Source organism: Rhinoderma darwinii, chromosome 3 (genome assembly GCF_050947455.1).
Source record: "Rhinoderma darwinii isolate aRhiDar2 chromosome 3, aRhiDar2.hap1, whole genome shotgun sequence".
NCBI lineage: Eukaryota > Metazoa > Chordata > Amphibia > Anura > Rhinodermatidae > Rhinoderma > Rhinoderma darwinii.
The window spans coordinates 96,535,992-96,556,424 of record NC_134689.1 but is presented as its reverse complement, the minus strand read 5'-3'; the positions used below and the strand labels follow the sequence as shown (position 1 = coordinate 96,556,424).

The 20,433-nt window shown below is 41.2% G+C and overlaps 1 protein-coding gene across 2 annotated transcripts in view; it reads right to left on the bottom strand.

Annotated features, from left to right (window-relative positions):
- SH3PXD2B (SH3 and PX domains 2B) overlaps nucleotides 1-20,433 on the bottom strand; it is a 192,567-nt gene that overhangs the window by 134,330 nt on the left and 37,804 nt on the right. For both annotated transcript variants that reach the window (XM_075856500.1, XM_075856501.1), the window contains exon 2: nucleotides 7,802-7,882. In XM_075856500.1, coding sequence (XP_075712615.1) covers nucleotides 7,802-7,882 — 81 coding nt within the window. The remainder of the gene's footprint in view (nucleotides 1-7,801; nucleotides 7,883-20,433) is intronic.

Here is a 20,433-nt window from a genome sequence, read left to right as displayed (position 1 = left end):
GGGTCACTTTCTTTTTATTATTTCACATCTGAGCCCTGCAATTGAGAACCAATACTTTGTAAATCGCCAAATTAGGCCTCAATTTTACATGGTACTCTTTCACTCCTGAGCCCTGCCAAATGTCCAGGCAAAAGATTAGCGTCACATGTAGGGTGTTTCTAAAACCAGTGAACACTGCATAATAATTAGAGAGCTGTCTTGTTATGGTGGCAAAAGCTTGGCACCACATATTGGCATATCTATGGAAAAAATACCATTTTCACTCTGCAACATCGAGTGCACACTAATTTCTACAAAACACCTGCAGGGTTAACATGCTCACTACACCCCTAGGTGAATACATTGGGGAGTGTTGTTTCCAAAATGTGGTTACTTCTGGGGGGTTTCCACTGTTTTGGTCCCACAGGCGCCCAGAAACCAATCCAGCAAAATCTGCACTCCAAAAGCCGCTCTTTCCCTTCTGAGCCCTACCGTGTGCCCAAACAACAGTTTATGACCACATATGATGTATTGCCGTACTCTGGAGAAATTGCTTTACAAATGTTGGGTTCTTTGTTTCCTTTATTTGTTGAGAAATAGAAACATTTTGAGCTAAAGCTACCTCTTATTGAAGAAAAGGGATTGTTTTTATTTTCACTGCCCAATCCTAATAAAATGTATGAAACGCCTGTGGGGTCAAAATGCTCACTACACCCCTAGATGAATTCCTCAAGGGGTGTAGTTTCCTAAATGGAGTCACTTTTTGGGCGTTTTCATTGTTTTGTCCCCTCAGGTGATTTGCAAATGTGACATGGCCTCCGCAAACCATTCCTGCTAAATGTGATCTCCAAATGCCAAACAGCGCTCTTTCCCTTCTAAGCCCTGCAGTGTATCCAAACAGCCATTCATGACCACATGTGGGGTACGGTTTTACTCGGGAGAAATTGCGTTACAAATGTTTCGGTGCTTTTTCTCCTTTAGTCCTTGAAATGAGAAAAATTAGCTAAACCTACATTTTCTTTGAAAAAATTTAGATCTTCATTGTCGAGGCCTACTTCCAATAATTTCTGCAAAAAACCTGTGCGGTCAAAACGCTCACTATACCTCTAGATAATTTCCTCAATGGGTGTTGTTTCCAAAATGGGGTCACTTATGGGGGACTCCACTGTTTTGTCCCCTCAGGGGCTTTGCAAATGTGACATGGCCCCCGCAAACCATTCCTGCTAGATTTGAGCTCCAAAAGTCAAATGGCGCTCTTTCCCTTCTAAGCCCTACCGTGTGTCCAAACAGCCATTTATGACCACACGTGGGGTATTGGTTTATTCGGGAGAAATTGCTTTACAAATGTGGCAATGATTTTTCACCTTTAGTCCTTGTGGAAATGAGGAATAAATAAATAAATAAAATAAAAAATAAATAAAAATCGCTAAACCTACATTTACTTTGAAAAAAATTTCGATTTTAATTTTAACGGCGTACTTCCAATAATTTCTGTAAAAAACCTGTGGGGTCAAAATGCTCACTATACCCCTAGATAATTTCCTTCAGGTGTGTAGTTTCCCAAATGGGGTCATTTTTGGGGGATTTCCACTGTTTTGGCACCGCAAGAGCCCTTTAACCCCTTCCCCCTGCTTGAATTCTGGGCTCTAATGACCAAGCCATTTTTTAAGTTTTTCCATCGTCACATTCGAAGAGCTATAACTATTTTATTGTTCTGCCGATGCAGTTGTATGAGGGATTGTTTTTTGCAGGACGACTTGTAGTTTTTATTGGTACCATTTGAGAGTAGATTCGACTTTTTGATCACTTTTTAGCACATTTTTTTAAAGTCAGGATTAACAGAAAACAGCAATTTTTCCATTGTTAAATAATGTAACAGCTTTCTAGTCGGGGTCGTTACGGATGCGGCGATACCAAATTTCCGTAACCTTTTTGCTTTATTGTGTTTTTTTTTAATAATAAAGCAGTTTGTAAGGGGAAAAAGTGGGTTTTTAAATTTTTTTTTTTTCACATTTTTTTTATTAACTTTATTCAACATTTTATTTTTACTTGTCCTACTAGGGGACTTTCATATGCAATCATCCGATCGCATTTATAATACACTGCAATACTTTTGTATTGCAGTGTATTACTGCCTGTCCGTTTAAAACTGACAGGCATCTGCTAGGTCATGCCGCATTCATTACAGGCAGACCTGGGGGCCTTTATTAGGCCATCGCAGACACTCAGCGATCTTATCGCCGGGTGTCAGTGGGATGAGAGGGAGCTCACTCTCTCCAAAACCACTCAGATGCGGTGCATGCTATTGTGCACCGCATCTGAGGGGTTAAACGGGTGAGATCGATACTAATATCGATCTCACCCGGTTGAGCAGGGATGCCCCCAGCCCTCAGACACCTCTGGCAGCTGAGAGCAGGGAGATTTCACGGCTCCCTGCTCTGTTTACTTTATTCTAATGCAGCGCCGTGGAATAGCGGCGCTGTAGAATAAAGCCCACTAATGACCGCCGTGAAAAGGCTAATCGGCGGTCATTAAGGGGCTAAACCTGACATGGTGCCTAAATAAATATAAGGCCCCAAAATCCACTAGGTGCTCCTTTGCATCTGGGGCCGGTGCTTCAGTCCAGTAGCACGCTAGTGCCACATGTGGGATATTTCCTAAAGCTATAGAACCTGGGCAATAAATATTGAGTTGCATTTCTCTGGTAAAACTGTCTGTGTTACAAATAAAATGGAATAACAATTAATTTCTGCAAAACAATTTTGCTTTAATTCCTGTGAAACGTCTAAAGGGTTAAGAAACTTTCTTAACGCTGTTTTGAATACTTTGGAGGGGTGAATTTTTAAAATGGGGTGACTTTTTGGGTGTTTCTAATATATATGGCCCTCAAAGTCACTTCACAACTGAACTGGCCCCTTAAAAATAGCCTTTTGAAATTTTCTTGAAAATGTGAGAAATTGCTGTAAAAGTTCAAAGCCTTGTAACGTCCTAGAAAAATAAAAGGATGTTCAAACAACGATGCCGATCTAAAGTAGACATATGGGGGATGTTAATTAACAACAATTTTGTGTGGTATAACTGCCTGTCTTACAAGCAGACACATTTAAATTGAGAAAAAAGCAAGTTTTTGCAATTTTTCGCTAAATTTTGGTGTTTTCACAATTAAATACTGAACGTATCGAGCTAATTTTGCCAGTAACAAAGTCCAATGTGTCACGAGAAAACAATCTCAGAATTGCTTGGATAGGTAAAAGCATTCCGAAGTTATTACGACAAAGTGAAACATATCCCCAATATATTTTCTCAAAGATTATTACCTTAGTTATTCCTTTCTAACTGAATTCTTATCCTCAGTTGAGTCATGTCACCACACTCTGAACTGATAAAATCTACGGCAGTTAATGTAGATACGAGTCAGCCTCTTCACTTCCTGATTTATGGACTGTACCAAACAGGTTCTCCACAGAGTGGATCCAGAAACAACTGTATGATTCTACTAACATAGGGGAAACACAGTGGCTGGCATGGGGTCATGTGTGGCTAACAGAGGAGGCATCATAGGGGGCACCTGTGACTAGTATGAGTTCATGCAGGGTCACGTCTGGCTGACAGTGGGGGCAATGTAGCTAGCATAGTAAAATGTGTCAAACTGTAACAATATAAAAACTCCGCTCTCCACTCACCGCAATTTTCCCCAAAAATTGGAAAAAACAAGCGGAGCAGGTAAAAAGGGAGGTGAAATCCTCAACACCACAAAGTTAGATTAAAGGAATACATTTTACCGCTCAGACGGTTGCAAGCACTAAGTCTGAAGTGTTCACGGTGAGTTCCCTTCTCCCCCAGCCTGAATGCAGAAAATAAAATAAATGACAACTTCCACCGGTGTGTTTCTCTGTAGTGCTGGTTCTTATAGTTCCACGAAACAATATAGCAGCGTGCTATACAAGTTCTTACAGTCTCCGATCTATATCTCCAACAAGGGAGGAGAAAAAACAGATAGTGCACCACCTTTGGGGAAAGTACAAAATCCATAATTTTAATCCATACTTACAAGACAAATAGAATAAATAGGCATACATTAATCTCATGTGGCACGCCAAGTTCTGCAGCCCTACCCTGGATTTCGCCCTTCCAGGCTTGCTCTGCGGCATATAGGCGTTTACTGTTAGGATGTTCAAAAAGCCGCCAAGACTCAACACACAGAATTATTCTAATTAAAAACTAACCAATCCGAATGCATCAAAAGAAAATATGCCTTTTTATTCTGTTCGTCTTGTAAGTATGGATTAAAAACGTGGACGTTGTACTGTTTCTGTTCTGTTTTTTTCTCTGGTAGAGGCCTACCAAAGAATACTGCAAAAATTAGTTTATCTACAGTGAAGGAAATAAGTATTTGATCCCTTGCTGATTTTGTAAGTTTGCCCACTGTCAAAGACATGAACAGTCTAGAATTTTTAGGCTAGGTTAATTTTACCAGTGAAAGATAGATTATATTAAAAAAAAAAAAAGAAAAATCACACATTGTCAAAATTATATATATTTATTTGCATTGTGCACAGAGAAATAAGTATTTGATCCCCTACCAACCATTAAGAGTTCAGCCTCCTCCAGACCAGTTACACGCTCCAAATCAACTTGGTGCCTGCATTAAACACAGCTGTCTTACATGGTCACCTGTATAAAAGACTCCTGTCCACAGACTCAATTAATCAGTCTGACTCTAACCTCTACAACATGGGCAAGACCAAAGAGCTTTCTAAGGATGTCAGGGACAAGATCATAGACCTGCACAAGGCTGGAATGGGCTACAAAACCATAAGTAAGACGCTGGGTGAGAAGGAGACAACTGTTGGTGCAATAGTAAGAAAATGGAAGACATACAAAATGACTGTCAATCGACATCGATCTGGGGCTCCATGCAAAATCTCACCTCGTGGGGTATCCTTGATCCTGAGGAAGGTGAGCGCTCAGCCGAAAACTACACGGGGGGAACGTGTTAATGATCTCAAGGCAGCTGGGACCACAGTCACCAAGAAAACCATTGGTAACACATTACGCCGTAATGGATTAAAATCCTGCAGTGCCCGCAAGGTCCCCCTGCTCAAGAAGGCACATGTACAGGCCCGTCTGAAGTTTGCAAATGAACATCTGGATGATTCTGAGAGTGATTGGGAGAAGGTGCTGTGGTCAGATGAGACTAAAATTGAGCTCTTTGGCATTAACTCAACTCGCCGTGTTTGGAGGAAGAGAAATGCTGCCTATGACCCAAAGAACACCGTCCCCACTGTCAAGCATGGAGGTGGAAACATTATGTTTTGGGGGTGTTTCTCTGCTAAGGGCACAGGACTTCTTCACCGCATCAAAGGAGAATGGATGGAGACATGTACCGTCAAATCCTGAGTGGCAACCTCCTTCCCTCCACCAGGACATTAAAAATGGCTCGTGGCTGGGTCTTCCAGCACGACAATGACCCGAAACATACAGCCAAGGCAACAAAGGAGTGGCTCAAAAAGAAGCACATTAAGGTCATGGAGTGGCCTAGCCAGTCTCCAGACCTTAATCCCATCGAAAACTTATGGAGGGAGCTGAAGATCCGAGTTGCCAAGCGACAGCCTCGAAATCTTAATGATTTACAGATGATCTGCAAAGAGGAGTGGGCCAAAATTCCATCTAACATATGTGCAAACCTCATCATCAGCTACAAAAAATGTCTGACTGCTGTGCTTGCCAACAAGGGTTTTGCCACCAAGTATTAAGTCTTGTTTGCCAAAGGGATCAAATACTGATTTCTCTGTGCACAATGCAAATAAATATATATAATTTTGACAATGTGATTTTCTTTTTTATATATATATATATATATATATATATATATATATATATATATATATATATATATAATCTATCGCTCACTGGTAAAATTAACCTAGCCTAAAATTTCTAGACTGTTCATGTCTTTGACAGTGGGCAAACTTACAAAATCAGCAAGGGATCAAATACTTATTTCCTTCACTGTATATATATGTGTGGGTGTGCAAATATAGTGTGCATGTTTGGATTGCTGAGGGTCTGGGCTCTGGTTATCTGCACAAATGAGCGCCCAAGCCTTGGAGTCTGCGTGAGCAATTAAAATTCTGGGCTAGAGATGGGGCCAATAGTTTCAAAAAAGCTGAGGTTACATAATAGCCTTATCTGCCCCTGATAGGTAGGATCCATAAACATCTATTTGATTTGTATGGGCAGCTTTCCTTTTCCTGTCATTACTATTAAATGGAACAGTTATGCATGTGTATATATATATATATATATATACACATATATACACATATATATATATACACACACACACACACACACACACATATATATATGTATGTAAGGATACTGTAGAAACTATTATTCCTGGTGTAGAAAGGGGGGCCTTATGTATAAAATCTGTACGTGTTGCCAATGACAACCAATTATATTTCATATAAAGGTTTAATAGTATGCAAAGCATAAAATATAAAGCAGGGGGAATACGGACAGGTCCCCATTTTATAGCCTAAACCTGGTCATAGGTTGGGAAGTTTCGGCAAAGGGGTGCATCCATCAGAAGCAAAAAACATTCAATACTGCAGACAAAATTTGACAAGGCAGAATAATATGTATTAGGTTAGTAGTATACACAGTAGATTGTTTTACAAAACAAAGTGCACCTTGGTATATCTTCATAGAACATCTATTGTGGTGGGACAACTCAGGAGGTGAGGAAGATATTTGCTGCTAACTGATCCACTAAGACCTCATGCACACGACCGTAGCTATGTGCACGGCCGTGATTTCCGGGTTAGCCGGCCACTGAGTGAGAGCCGTAATAAGACTTGCCCGTTCTTTCTGCGGTCCGGGCTCCGGGGCCATGCACCGACCGTGAAAACCACGGTCGTGTGCATGGCCCCATAGGAATGATTGGGGCCGCAATTCTCCCGTGGATTTTCGGGGGAATTGCGGCTGCAAAAGCACGTTCGTGTGCATGGGGCCTTACAGGAGATGTATAGATGTAGGATTTTATGTTTGTTCTTTTTTTGTGTGTTTTTAAAGAAAGTCTCAGCAAATTTTCGCCTCCCAAACCACTAATACCACTATATAGGGAAGGAAGATAGTTTTTCAAAGTCAGCTCATTGTGAACCATAAAAAAAAAAAGTGCTTTTATTCCTTTGGGCTCTGTATGCAAATGAGCGCTGAAAAGTCCTGCAGTCCAGGAAGTGTCCTGAAATCCAGGAAGAGTCCTGAAATCCAGGAAGAGTCCAGCATTCTACTTGGTTTCTACCAAGACACTTCCTGGATTGCAGGACTCTTAAGTGCTCATTTGCATACAGCACCAAGAGGAATAAAAGCACTTTTATTACGGTTCACGTTGATCTGAATTGGGCAACCAGGTATGTTTTGAAAACGATCATCCTTCCTTATATAGCGATATAAGCGGTTTGGGAGTGAAAATGTGATGGCAGACTCCCTTTATATATCACCGGTAGTCACCAGCTATTGCTACAGAACTGTAGCTACAGAAATCTCGGACATGTGCAAATCAAACAATGCCACACATGCCTGTGGCTTGCTTTAGAACGGAAGCTCGAGAAATGTATCAGGGCATCCAAATCATGGGTTTACATGGGAAACCCCTCCAACTGCATGAAACTTTCTACTAACCTGTATCTAGCTATTGTGTCTGCTATAATCTGAAAACTGTTAAAAATAATTTTAGGACCTGAAAGTCACAGTTTGTAAGGTCTTTCAACATACTCAAAAACCCTTTAACCAATAGTCAACGTCCATTTCTCACCTGTAAGTCAAAGAACTTGCTGTATCTCCGATAGATGACCTCTGTCGTGCCATTTGACCAGGTGACATTAATAATATATGCCTGTAAAGAGAAAAAATAAATCTCATTCAGCGATTTACTGTACCTGACGGACACCTCTGCATGCGGTTACATTTGTGACATATGATCGTTACATACTTCTGGGGAGGCATCTATGAAAACAGTTCAGATTTGGAAGTCTTCCCAAATATCCTTTTAGGACATGTTTACCGAAGGCTCTGCATGGGAGACACTTGGTTTGTGCACAGAATGGGATAGAATATTGTCGGACGGGATCTAATCCCATTCCTGTCATGAAATATATGGCTCCCATACAGAGGCGTTTTATGAAAGTAGCCTTACGGATTCCGCAGAAGGTGATTTTCCATAGCAAATAAAATGAGAGCCATATCATGCCGCTGACTTTTCAAAGTATGTCTGAATTAAACATCAGAGTTCTTATAATTTATTACCTCTTATACCTAGTTTATCACTGCAGGAACACTGCCATTTAAAAAAATATATATATATATATTTTATTCAGCATTGAAATAGTATTGGAGAAAATGAAGAAATGTTCAAGGGGAAATAAAGAAATATTCACCTCTGGCCTGCACATCGGTGTAGCATGTAGGCATTATATATCGCGTTCTGTATAATGTACACAGCCAAGTTCTTGTACTACACCCTTGTTTTACTCATGGCACTATATGGCTTAAGCACCTGGTATTGAGAAATCAACCATTCCAATGTAACTGTTGTAATCCAGGACACAGTCTGGCTTGGTGGTCACTGTAGTGGTAGCTCATACAGAGGCGGGGGTGCTGCCATTACTGCGTAATGTGGTCAAGATAAAGACAAATACTTTTTCACTGCATAATGCCCTGCACTCGCCCCTTCCTAGTGTTTGCGACATAGGAAGACCTCTCTGGTTTATACTGACCGGGACACATGCTGCAGTATTTCTGGAAATAGGACACTTAAATAGGGGGACGCTGGTGTGATAGTTATTTATGTAGAGGAGGAAACCCTGTCAATTCTAAATTTTTAGATGTAACCTAATGTACTCTCGCACATCTTGTAAAGCTTCACGACATACCTGGCCCTCTTATTCATCAGGTACTGGCTAAATTGAAGCCTACCCTTGACGTTTACCAGGGGCTCATCAATTGAAATATGCTTTTGGAGGGTGTATACCTGGGCAATGTTATTACCAAAATGGTCAATGAGGGGCCTGTATATATAATCTATCATAATTGGGGTCGTGTTAGCATGGGCACCTAGCTTTTACAGTATAATTAAGTAATTGTAAGATGTTGCTTCCAATGGTGGCCTTGGCCATGGCTATGCGGAACATTGAGGTGTGGGACAAAATATCTGTACTCCAATAGTACCCAATACTCTAATTTTTTATTAGCCCCATATTCAGTACTAGGCCCCATAATTTACCCATGTCCGATGCATTTACGTAGGGGGAAAATCTGTGGTGTCTAGCCTAAAAAGAGGTCAGGTTTTGGGTAATAAATCGATGGGTGTACAAATTGTTCTGTGCCACCAATAAGTCATCCACATCACCTGAAAAAATAAAAATAAAAATAGAATAAAATAACAAAGTCCTTCTCTCTGGGCTCTTCTGTGTCAAACTATATCCCTGACTTTCCAGTGAATTCAGGGATCTGGGGTACATAAGTCTCGGCAGTTACCCACATGGGGCCAGAAGACTGCAGTGACAATCCTGGTACACCTTTTCGGAGGTGCCTACAGAGTCGCTAGAGGAGGACTTGCGAGAGGATGACAATATGACAGGTTTGCCATCATCTCTAGCGGACTAAACTTCAGAACGAGGTACTCAAAATCGTGGTGCATAAACAGCGTACTGAAAATCATGGCATACCAATTCGGTATAAAAATTAGAAGATAGATTATACATATATACACACACACACACACACACACACACACACACACACACACACACACACACACACACACACACACACACACACACACACACACACAGCACAGGATCAAAAGCAAATCACAGGGACATGATCACGGAGAGATGATGGGGTGAACGTATTACAGGGAGGTGATTTCAGGGAGATAATTGAAGCGCTCAGTACACACAGCACTAATCAGCCCACACTACAGCCCAGATCCACCCAAGATCACTGTGCACAGGCAGGTGATTGGGTGAAGGGCTCATAGGGAAGTGATCTCAGGGGGATGATAGGAGTGATCAGCCCACACTACGGTGCATATCCACTCAAAATCACTGTATACAGGCTGGTGGTGGGGTGAAGGGATAACAGGGGGACGATGGGAGTGATCAGGTGACAAGACAGCACAGGTCCACACAGACATCTGTAACATAGATCACTACAATATCCAACAAATCACTGTGGGGGGAAATCACAGGAAGTTGATGAGGGGTTCAATGCTGATTCAATGCTGATCGCACACAATGCTACTAGCTCAAGCATGCCGCCTCTAACTAAAATGGGGTGGTTAGAGCACAGGCTGCTAACTAAGCCAGCCTTTTTTCTGTTGAAATTCTGTGATTGGTCAGTCAGCATTGACTAACCGATCACAGCAGTCTCCGTGTCTGGACGGCTGTGATTGGTCCTTTTGCAGTTTATAGTGATTGGCTGCTGTCGATGACAGCAGCCATCACTACTACAACACTGTGACGTCTCAAAAGATATGTTGTGACAGTTTACTATAATGTGCATTTAAGGCCCTTTTACACTAGCCGATTATCGGGCAGACGAGCGTTCTATAATTTCCCTGTGTAAACAGGGGAACGAGCAGCAGATGAACGAGCATACTTTGCTCGATCATCTGCTGGTCGTATCGTTTTAAAAAAGTAAAATATTATCGTTGTCGGCAGCACATCTCCCTGTGTAAACAGGGAGATGCGCTGCCGACATGATAATAACGTATGGGGACGAGCGATCATCCATAGCTCCGTGTGACAGGAGCAAACGAGCGCCGATCAACGATGTCTCGTTGATCGGAGCTCGCTGCATCGGCCGATTATCGGCCGGTGTAAAAGGCCCTTAAGGACTTCCCGCTCGATGTAAATGGATATGGTGCAGGTAGGGGTTGATATACACACTTGGGCAACACGGATAGTTTGGCAGGAAACCAAGATTTAGGCACATACATGTGAGGGCAGCCACAATGTCTGCACTAACTGTACAGCATCTATCAGCTTTCAATGGCTGCATTTAAAAGTCACCAATTTCTGATTTCTAATATCTCAATAGGATTTTTTTTATGTTGTGTATTTAAACGTTTTTAAAGCTGGCAATAGAATTTTCCCCGTCTAGCCAATATTTTTCACCATGTACTATCTGCTTCTGTGGGGAAGAAAAAAAATGCGAAAGAAAAAACCACCATCAGGAAAAAACAAACAAAGAAAAACACATTGCATCGGTTATAACACACCTTTTCGTTACCCATGTCCCATACTTATTAATGTCAACTTTGGGTTCTCTCGATTACCTTAAATAATATGATCCCAGATGCCAAATTTATTAGCCAGACTGCATGACTAGCAGCGCAATGGGACTACTTTCAGCTATAATTGGTCAACTGCTTAATTTTCATAGTGCTCTCTGTTATATACCTGTCAAATGTAAAGCCCACCATGTAAATTATTAAAATAAAAAATGTTGCCGTGTCCCTAAATGTCAGGCAACGAGCATTCTGCATAAAAACAAGCAGCATAAAAGTGAAGTGTTCCAGATTAAGTCCGCTCGGTATTGCCAATTGACATCATGTAATCAAGCAGTTTTGTTGTGCTTCAATCCCAAAGCGAACAGAGGTTTTCAGCATTATATCATCACTGGCTATTATCCTACAGAAAAGTGTGTCGATTTAACCCATTCAGGCATCATAACATGAAGTGCATTATGTTATATTAGTTATAATAAGCATTACAAAAACCCCTAGTCATTTCCTTAAAAATGTACAACAGGGAAATTCTTAAAAGGGTAACTAAACTCTCAGAAAAGTCCTGACATGTCATAGTGGCATGTCTGAAGTTTGATCGGTGGGGGTCTGAGCACTGAGACCTCCCGATTGCTAAAACGAAGCGGCAGATGTTCTTGAGTGAGCGATGAGCCGCTTAGTTTCTGATCGGCTTTTCTCGGAAAGCCGAGCAATTGGCCTACAGGCTCACAGACTTTCTATTGAGCCCGTACACCACTTGCTCAGCTTTCCGAGAAAAGTCAAGAAACCAAGCAGATCAGTGATCACACGGTCTCAGTGCTCAGACTCCCACTGGTCAAAAACTTCTGACATGTCACTATGACATGTCAGAAGTTTTTTTGAAAGTTTAGTTACCCTTCAATTACAATGAAAGCTATTTCCTATGTAACACCATGATGTAGCTTAATGAATTTTAGTATGCAACATTAAAGAGATTGTCTCACCACAAGACATTTATGGCATATTCACAGGGGGTTCTATAAATATCTGAAAGATGCAGGTCCCACCTCTAGGACCCGCATCTATCTCAAGAACAGGGACCCCCCGACCCCATCCGGTGAGGCAGCCACTGGCCGCTGCATCCAGGCGGTAAAAGTGGTCGGGGCTCTAGAATCAGTTCCCGTAAGTTGCATAGAAGTGAAACGAAGTCACAGAAACTGTATAGCACAGCCGGCTACGATGATGTTTTCATAACTCCCAAGCTATGCTCCCATTAATTTATATGGGCGTTATGGAAACAGCGCTGCACAACGAGCTTGGCTGTTTCCGGAATCCTGACCACCTTCCCAGCTGGGATGAAGCGGCCGCCTCACTATCAATTCACATGTAAACCTTTGAAAGGGATTTTTTTTTTTAAATAAAAGTGGCAGTCTGTTTTGTGCAGCTTTCAAATTAGTTTATATTAAAAAATATTTTTACTTTTTGAGATACAGCTGCTCTGTATCCTGTATACAGAGCAGCTGCATCATTCGCTGAATCCTTTTTCCGTCAGGTCCGCATGACTGACGTGTTCAGTGAAAGTGGGTCCAGCGTACCTCTGATACGCGGGATCCACCTGTTAAGTTCATAATACAAGAGATCACAGTCTTGTCATTCTTGTCTGCCGAGAGCTGAAGAAAGCGTGTGCGCACACGCTCTCCTCACTCCAGCTCTTGGTGTGACACGGTCTGTAACTGATTGGACAGTGTCACAGCCAAAGTAACATGCCCCCTTGCCATTACAAACCCCATTGACAGTTCAGGGGTTTATTTAAATATCGGGCGCCAAATATAACAGCACCGATATCTAAATAACGGAGGAGGGTAGGGAAAAAATTTAAAGTGCCCCAGGGTTTGTGCAGCCCTGCCCATTACATGCTGCACATGTATGGGCAGGTGAAAGGTTCTCTTATTCAATACATAATAAATCACTTTGTAATATACTTTATATTTTGTTTCTCAAATAGTGTGTCGGCCCTGCGGTCACGTGATCCTTTTTCTTTCTGTAGTTTTCTGGTCAGTGATGACGACGTGCCGACACCGCTACACAGGACATTGAAGTTCTTTCTCATTCACCATGTGACAGAAAGGGGCTGTAGCTTATTAGAAAACACAGCCCCCTGCATAAATACCTCATTGCGCCTAAGCAGGGTCTAAGTGGCGCCGGAAATCCCCATGTGCCTTCTGCGCCTGCTCCATACGTGCAGCAATCAGAAATGTATTTTATTATCTACAGAACGACTTCTATCGAGATGTACATTTTTAAAAATAAATTATAAACTAATTACCCTGAGCGTTTGTGTATTGTCTTTATTCAGACAGTCTGCATTTACACAGTCTGAACCTTGTTTGCTTTCCCTGAACTCATATTTGACCAATTTACTTTAATTCATCTTATTTCAAACGCAAGGTATGTACTTCACCTAATGTATTATATATTGTATAGCAACCAAAATATTACAATGAAAAATAATAATAAATCTTTATATAAATTTAATCTAATATAGTGACACACAAGCCCCACACTCAAGATAGTGCCACCCACATGTAGATAGTAACACACACACCGCTCTGAAGATAGGGGGGAATGGTTGACCCTGTCGATAGTAACAGCCTTGCCCCAGCTGTATATATAGTGCCACACAAGCCACCTGAATGACCATATTGACACCTATGCGCCCCCCCCTATATATTAACACAGGTCACCCCTGTATGTATTGTCACTCATGATACCCCCTATGTAGACAGTGGTACCCACATCCCCCCTAGAAGAGGATTCCCCAGGCAGAGCGTTGATGACATTCTGCCCGGGGATTCCGCTCCTGTTGTAGCCCATGACATCAATGTCCATTTATGGATAGTTATGACAGGGGCATCTCCAGGAGTGGAATCCCCGTCAGAGCGTCGAGCACGCTACGGCCAGAGATTCCGGTACCATAGAAGCCACTAACGTCACTGGATAGTGACATCAGTGGCTTCTCCAGCAGCGAAATGCATGGAGAGAGATTCATCAATGCTGCTTGAGGAGACATAACCGCAGCGTAAATACACGGCGGTCGAGTCGTCCCCCAAAAGGGCGGTGGGCACAGGCACGAACAAGGATTCAATAGATGCCAAGAAGAAGTTTTACCTTTGACTTCTTCTATTTCTTCTGTGGAGGTAAAGGAAAGAAATGCAGAACATTCAGGATAGAAAGGGCAGAGGGATGAAGGGGGAAGGGCAGAGGGATTTCTTAGGGGCAGAGATAAGTAATGAAAAGCATCATGGGACATGTAGGATAAGAACTAAAGAATAACTCGATGTCCCACCTAGAACCAGGAAGTAATACAGAGCGTAAGCGGAGATAACAATCTAATGGTAGGAACGTTTGGAGTTATTTTCTTTTGATGAAAATAATATAAATACACTATACAGCAATGTTATAGGCGTTTGGTGTTTTTTGTTTCTTTTATCGCCGTCGGATAACCCCTTTAAGCAAACACACCTAAAAATAAAAAATAAATGTAGGTGTGTAAGTAGCAAACCACATTTTCCATATCAATTAATATTTTCCATCTCCAATATGTAAATTTTTTTAAGAACAGAAATGCCAAAATATAGTTTTGGAAGCTGGGCAAATGTTAGCCAACCGACATCATAAAAAGTGATTAGAAAGCTATATGTCCAATGGTTTTCCCCCTGGGTGTACTTTTTATTTTTCAGTCTTGAAACCAGACATAAAATAAAAAAAAGTTACAGTACCGTAAATGGTACAAACTAGCAGCAAATACAGGACAACACATGTTGTAAACCTCTCGGTAGACAATAACAATAAGAAAATAAAAAAGAATCTCCCATTCACCAGTTCTATACGGCGGTGATCTTATTTCCCAGAGATAATACAAACTCTCATTCCGACGGTTAATACTGCACACATGGCTATATATCACACAACTACCATTACTGGACATATATTGGTAATAATTGATTCCCACTGCCAGAGATGACCACACTGGATCGTGACACTCTAGCGAAACTTTTGCTTACACAAAATAATAATTAACAAGAGCAATGTGGGAGGGGTAGACTGTAATAAATGGTTGCCTTTAATAAAAAAAAATAATAATAATAAATATATATATATATATATATATATATATATATAAAATTAGAAAATGATAGTTTCAGTCAAAGAATATAAATCGGATCTATTCGACTTTGCTACTATAAAGCAGTCGATAACCTCTCACTAGTATATGACCTATATCTTCATCTCTACGTTAAAGGGGTTGTCCTATAAATTGATGGCCTATCCTCAAGATAGGCCATCAATACCGGATCTGTGGGTTCCCGGCTCCCGGGACACACGCTGGTCAGCTTTTTTGAAGCCTCCGCAGCGCTCGTACAAGCCCTGCTTCCCCTTGATTCCATATCTGCTCGTACTGTACTAGACTACAGCCTGCTCCCATCCATTCCAGTGAATAGGAGAAGGCTGTAAGACTGTGAACCTTCGCTACAAGTGTGTTGACGCTTCACCGTACGAGCGGATGAGGAATGAAGGGGAAGCAGCTCAAGTACGAGCGATGCAGCCCCTTCAAAACAGCTGATCGGGGGGGTCCTGGGAGTCAGACTCGACCGATCAGATATTGATAGCCTATCCTGAGGCTAGGCTAGGGCTGGGGGATTATGACTTAAATCAAAAATTACGATTAATTGAACACAACCTCGATTACGTTTAATGAATGATTATTTAACCACACCCCTTTTGCATGCCACACCCCCTAATTGCATGCTATGCCACCGAATTGATATTTATCCCCTGAGCCTGCTGTATACTACACTATATATATATATATATATATATATATATATATATATATATATATAATATACCCCAACACTGCCCCCACACAGTATAATGTCCCCATTGTTTCCCCCACATAGTATAATGCCCCCCATAGCTGCCCTCCACGCAGTATTATGCCCCCCATAACTGTCCTCCACACAGTATAATGCCCCCAATAGCTGCCCTCCACACATATTGCCTCTAACTATAACTGAATTTCAGTAGGATGATTCTATAACTGCCCTGCCTTCCACACCTTGCCCCAAAAGTGCCTGATAACAATAATAATATACATTCTCACCTAACCCCGTTCGAACGACGAGTGGAGATCCCTCTGCTCCTCCGGTTAGCGGGCTCGGGGCAGACAGTCGCGATGGCGTCACTGCCTCACGTCCGGCGATACATAGTGAATGGTAGAGCAGGGATCTTACGGCTTCCTGCTCTACTATTTTATTCAACTGTATCTGTGTCCTGAAGATACAGATACAATATAAACCGGGGAAAGGAAAAAAATGAAATGCTTAAGATGTCAGTTAATTGCGCTGAATTCCATTTTTTTTTTGTCTTGACTGAATCAATAGCACAGTCGACTAGGGTATTGATGCTGTCATAACAACGGAACCCTTACAAAGCGGTTACAAACGGAAACCATTTGCAACGGATGCGTTACGATTGCAATCAATGGTAATGCAAACGGAAAGCTATGGTTTCCGTTCATGGGTTCCCCTGACGGAAAGGTCTGACGGAAACCACGAACTGAACCCCGACACAGATGTGAACGAAGCCTTTAACAGTAAAAATGCCACATAGTACACAGGGGGAGATCTATAAATAACATATACTCTCAGAAACATAGCAACTACCATCGTATTCCCAGGCTTTGCTGGTGTGATGTTAACAGCGACCAGCAGGGGATTTAATAGCTGCATATCGTCTGCTTTGTTATTTTAACTTATTCAACAGCCATTTTTTTTTGGACGCGCAGGTCGAACGGTTATCGATCATATTAAGTTAATACATTTTTAATAAAAAGTCATTAGTAAGTTGCACTAGACACACCGATACACATTTTAATAAAAATTAAAAAAAAACACACGTTTTCAAAAGGTGTAGTAAGCCTTTAAAATAAGCCAGAAAGAGAGAAACAATAGTCATGAAGCAGTAGCTTTTAAAAGTAATTTTATCCCAACTTTTAATACCATTGATATAGAAATGAAACTCATTTGAGAGAAGCATTGGCAATTACTTCTATCAGACCCTGAAAGGTCAAAACAATGAAAATCCTCATTGCATTAAGTGCAAAAGCAAAAAATAAAAAAATCCAGGAAAATCGGTTTGTTTTTCCGTATTTGAAATGGGCTTTTAAGTGCGGCCACAAACAATGTCTGTTGTCACAGGATCTCCCACAAGAAAAAAAAAGCTTCATTGGTTGTTGTGCGATGGAAGAGTTCCATATTCATTCTTTTTTTTTTGTTTTTTTCTTATTTTTTTTTTAACTGTAGAGCCACATATGTTGTATACCTTATAGATTGCAGATGTGAGCTACAACTCAAGGGAGAACAACTCGAACGTCTTAATGGCCACTTTCTAAAAACAGAGTTTGTCTCGCAATATAATAGAAATTCATGGAGGTAACTTTGATATGATAAGAGTTACCCCTATAGAATAAACCCATATTTCAAACTTGAATCGACAGACTACACTAAACATACAGGAATTATTCTAGATTCTGTATGTATCCGGATGGCCTAAATGAAGCGATCAAACGGGGTACTTAAAAGGGTCGTCAAGTCATAAGAAATTGATGGCTTTTCCTCAAATATTGATGCCTTATCCTAAAGATAGGCTATGAATTTCTCATGACTGAAAAAACTCTTTACGCCGGGTTCCCACGTAGCGTAAACGCTGCGGAATTTCCGCAATGGAATTCTGTGCGGAAATTTCGCAGCGTTTACAGTGGCAGCAATGTGGGTGAGATTTAGAAATCTCATGCCCACGCTGCGGAAAAAAAACAGCAGCGAAAATGTTAATAAATTGATCTCCGGTGCGGAATTTAATTCTGCAGCATGTTAATTTATGCAGAGTTTTTGTGGATTTTCGGCCAGGTATTACATTAAAGCCTATAGTAAAATATAAAATATAAAATGCACTATATACAACTGCATTTGTTTTTTGGCGTCTTATGGTCAGTGGCTTTTTTTTTTCCAAAAGCAGCATTCTCTGGGTATGGGGTTTTTCTCATAGGGTTTTCTATATGCCTTAAAAACTACAGAAAATTACAGCATGTACAAAATGTAACTAAAGTGAAAAATGGCACCAAAAATCTACACTAAAACCCCATAATAAATGCATGTTACCTTTTAATAACGATAGCATTTTTAGAAGCTCTTTTTGATTTGATGGCAGTTAGACAGGGTAAGTGACAGGTAAACTATGTGGACTAAACAAACTTACCTAACAAATCCTACCACCCATTTAGCCCTTTAGAAAATTCAGTCCACCTAAGTCCCTCCCTCCTTCCCTCGCCCACGTACAGCTCCCATGCACTATCCACTTTGCTGAATCACCTTAACCCTTTTGATGTGGCTATAGTGTTTTTGGACTTTGCAAAGGCATTTGACACTGTCCCCCATAGACGCCTAATGGGTAAATTAAGGACTATAGGTTTAGAAAGTATAGTTTGTACTTGGATTGAGAATTGGCTCAAGGACCGTATCCAGAGAGTTGTGGTCAATGATTCCTACTCTGAATGTCACCGATTGTGTGTACCCCAGGGTTCAGTGCTGGGACCACTATTATTCAACTTATTTATTAATGATATAGAGGATGGGATTAATAGCACTATTTCTATTTTTGCAGACGACACCAAGCTATGTAATATAGTTCAGTCTATGGAAGAGGTTTGTGAATTGCAAGCAGATTTAAACAAACTAAGTGTTTGGGCGTCCACTTGGCAGATGAAGTTTAATGTAGATAAATGTAAAGTTATGCATCTGGGTACCAACAACCTGCATGCATCATATGTCCTAGGGGGAGCTACACTGGCGGATTCACTTGTTGAGAAGGATCTGGGTGTACTTGTAAATCATAAACTAAATAACAGCATGCAATGTCAATCAGCTGCTTCAAAGGCCAGAAGGATATTGTCGTGTATTAAAAGAGCCATGAACTCGCGGGACAGGGATGTAATATTACCACTTTACAAAGCATTAGTGAGGCCTCATCTAGAATATGCAGTCCAGTTCTGGGCTCCAGTTCATAGAAGCGATGCCCTGGAGTTGGAAAAAATACAAATAAGAGCAAAGAAGCTAATAAGGGCATGGAGAATCTAAGTTATGAGGAAAGATTAAAAGAACTAAACCTATTTAGCCTTGAAAAAAGACGACTAAGGGAGGACATGATTAACTTATATAAATATATTAATGGCACATACAAAAAATATGGTGAAATTCTGTTCAATGTAAAGCCCTCTCAAAAAACAAGGGGGCACTCCCTCCGTCTGGAGAAAAAAGGTTCAATCTGCAGAGGTGACAAGCCTTCTTTACTGTGAGAACTGTGAATCTATGGAATAGTCTACCGCAGGAGCTGGTCACAGCAGGGACAGTAGATGGCTTTAAAAAAGCGCTTAGATAATTTCATAGAACGAAAAAATATAAGCTCCTATGTATAGAAATTTTTACCTTCCCTTTTCCCATCACTTGGTTGAACTTGATGGACATGTGTCTTTTTTTTCAACCGTACGAACTATGTAACTATGTAACCCAACTCATTCCTCTGATCAACACAGAACTCGCTCTCATAAATCACGGAACCATTTGCTGTCTCTTTTCATTCCCCTGCTACCTGCTGCAGGGGCCATCTCTCCCAACCCTGGTCCTCCCTTTTCTTCTGCCAAGCTCAACCACTTACCTGCCACACATAGAGAAATCTCTTTAACATTTCTTGTATGTCTTCTCCTGTCTCTGAACTGTACGCTCTGGAATTCTCGGTCCGCGTGCAACAAACTCACATTTTTTTATGACTTATTCCTTTCTAAGGCCCCATGCACACAAACGTATTTTTTTCCACCCGTAAATACGGGTCCTTGGTCACACGTATTCGATCCGTATTGCACCAGTATTTATGGACCCATGCCCGTATATACGGGTCCGGTGTCACCAGTATTCCACATTTTCGCTGCAAAATTGCACTGCACTAAACAGCAGCCCCTTCTCTCCATCAGTGCAGGATAGAGAGAAGGGGCAGCCTTTTCCGTAGCAAAAGTAAAAGAAATTCATACTTACCCGGCCGTTGTCTTGGTGACGCGTCCCTCTTTC